Source organism: Acanthisitta chloris, unplaced genomic scaffold, assembly GCF_000695815.1.
Source record: "Acanthisitta chloris isolate BGI_N310 unplaced genomic scaffold, ASM69581v1 scaffold13066, whole genome shotgun sequence".
NCBI classification, from domain to species: Eukaryota; Metazoa; Chordata; class Aves; order Passeriformes; family Acanthisittidae; genus Acanthisitta; species Acanthisitta chloris.
In genome coordinates, this window is record NW_008679826.1 from 118,801 (window position 1) to 121,391 (window position 2,591).

The following is a 2,591-nucleotide window of genomic DNA, read 5'->3' on the forward strand; positions in this document are numbered from 1 at the left end:
GATGTGTAAGAAATACTGTTATTCCCTTTTAGAGATGGAGAAAATAGGTTTAGACATAGCAAGTGACCTGTTTGTGTCTCCAGCAAAGCTAAAAATCACACTCAAATCCAGGCACTACTACTTGCTACTGTCAATGGAGACAATCAATGAAGGAATTAACAGAAGGCTTTGGGAATCACAATAGTTGAACAAGTTCCAAATTCTTCTGTCCCGCTAGTAAATAAAACAGCTCTCACAACTACAGATAAAAAAGTTCCAAAGTTCAGTGTCACCTCATGAAGTTAGATCTTTTCTTTAATTTACTTAGTCTCAGGGCAATGAGGAGCTTTGAACCTCTAGTTAGTTGTCAGGAAGAGATGCTAAACAATACTGTATTTAAATAAAAGCACAATAGAAATGCTATTTCCAAAAGAGGTCAGGTCAACTTCAAATATTATCTGTACTTAATCCACAAAAAATAAAGTTCTTAGGCCATTATTACCCTCACTTTGATTTGACAGAGGAACCAGAACAGCTAAGCTTCACTGTAATAGAGAGCAAATTACACAACTAAAAGAAAGACTGTCTTGGTTCCTGTCCCAAATTCCTCACTTCCCTGGAGACTTAAGACAGCCCTCACTCCCCACACGAAAAATAAAGGTGGGAACAGGCTATTTTTAGCCCAACTAAATTACACATTCTTGTTCTCCCACCACTCCCTTTCTCATTCTGATGACTTGCTGATATGAGTCACATCTTTCCAAGACAAGGACTATACTTGACACGTAAGACAGGCCACTAATTCCTCTTAACTTTAGCTGCAGGTTAGGCTTTATCTTGGCTCTCAGGAAATACTAAAAGAGGCAGCAGAAAATTGCTTCTTCCTCCTTCTCTTTTCCTCTCCTTCATAATTTTTAAATAAAAAAAAATGACTAGATACAATATTACACAAATGGATCCATTAGGCCCCATTTTTAAATTCATGAGATATGTGTGTCTGTACCATTTGGAAAGCATAACCATTAAGCTGCTTTTAAGCAGAGAGAGATGCACCTTGTGAAATCATTTAAGGATTGTCAGTGATATTTACTGGCACTCTGGTCCTGCACAGTCTACTCTGTACGTGTATGTAGTCGACACAAACACAGTTCTGGGGTTTAGCTCACTTCCAGGGGCATTTGTAATTCAAATAAACAGACTCTGAGCAGAGTAAGCCTAGAGATCTCAGTAATAATTAACCCAAGTATCAGACTGAATGACTAGGATTATGACAGTGTCCCCCAGTGGACCATGTGTAATCTACTGTAAACTCCGAAGGCTATAAACTTAGGATAGGGCACAATTCAAGTCTCTGCAGAGAGACATCCAAAGCTATAACTAGCAACACAAGGAAAAACCACCACCAATACTTCCTAAGCAGCAGGAAACAATTCTGCTATAAAATGCCATTCATTACATCAAAGGCAGTTGTGCTAATTAAATTTACCCCATATGATTTTGACTTCAAATAAAGAAAAGCAGTTCGCCTTAGATGTGTGCTTGACATTATGTAGCTATTTACACCCATGTCATACTTACTCCTATTTCCACTTGTCTCCTTATAGATCTTTCCATCCCACAAACACTAAGAGTTTCATCCTAACCACCCACACATGCCAAATTAAGAGACAGGAAGGCAAAGCCATGCAACAGCCTGTCAAGCAAGAAGCTTGCAACAAAAGGAAAGAGAGAATACAAGTATTTGCACTGTCACCTACTACTTAGTCCAGTACCTTAGTGTCTTTCCCTCAAGGCCCACATTTAGTCTGCTCCACTGGAGGGAGGGAGTAAAGAAAATTATTCAGCATGGGGAAGTGTTAAGATTCGGAAGGTTAAGATACCTTTTTCTAATTAACGCATTCAAGGCTGTCTCTGCCTTCTGCCGATGTGCTGACGTCTCATTATGAAGCAAAGACTTCTCATCCTCCAGCTCAGCCACTTTGCTCAGGAGTTGGCGTTCCAGGTCTCCAAGCCTCCTCTGAAGCATCTCTCGAAGGTCGTTAGGCAGTGCTGCATATGACACGTTGGCTCGGAGTTGGTGCTTTAGGGGAAGTGCGAAGGAAAAAAAATTGTCATTTCTGAGACAGAAACTGTGAACTGCAGCTATGCTCCTGATTCAAAGGGAAGAAAGCAAGATCATGGAGTTCTCCAGCAGGTACAAAAGAGTCATTGCTTTTTAGCACGTATTCAGTGCTTTTATCAGCAATGTAGCTAAACAGTTCCTGAAACAAAAGGGCACTTATTTTAGAGGCTTGTAGTGTTTCCTATGAAGGAGTCTACCTACATCTGTGTGCAATAAAATCAACATGATGAGCGGGTCTGATGCACTTTTATTAGTATGTGTCTATTTTTGCTTTACTCACCGTTAATGACATGGCCAACATAAGTAAACAGAAAAACTATCACTTCTTTTTAACCTAAAAATTAAGCTACTTCAAAAGCAGATCTGCCAAATGGAAGTTTTCTCAGTTTTGATTTGCAGAGCAAGGAAGTCAGATGCTCTTTAGATCAGCTCTGAATATTAACCAGTGAAAGTATTTTTATTTAAACTGAAAAATAAAAGACACCTCACA

General features: G+C 39.4%; 1 protein-coding gene across 1 annotated transcript in view; it reads right to left on the reverse strand.

The window, feature by feature from the left end:
• NPTX2 (neuronal pentraxin II) overlaps positions 1-2,591 on the reverse strand; it is a gene marked incomplete at its 5' end in the record, with an annotated part of 110,229 nt that overhangs the window by 106,716 nt on the left and 922 nt on the right. Inside the window, one exon of the mRNA XM_009077481.1 lies at positions 1,860-2,059. Within this exon, the coding sequence (XP_009075729.1) occupies positions 1,860-2,059 (200 nt within the window). The remainder of the gene's footprint in view (positions 1-1,859; positions 2,060-2,591) is intronic.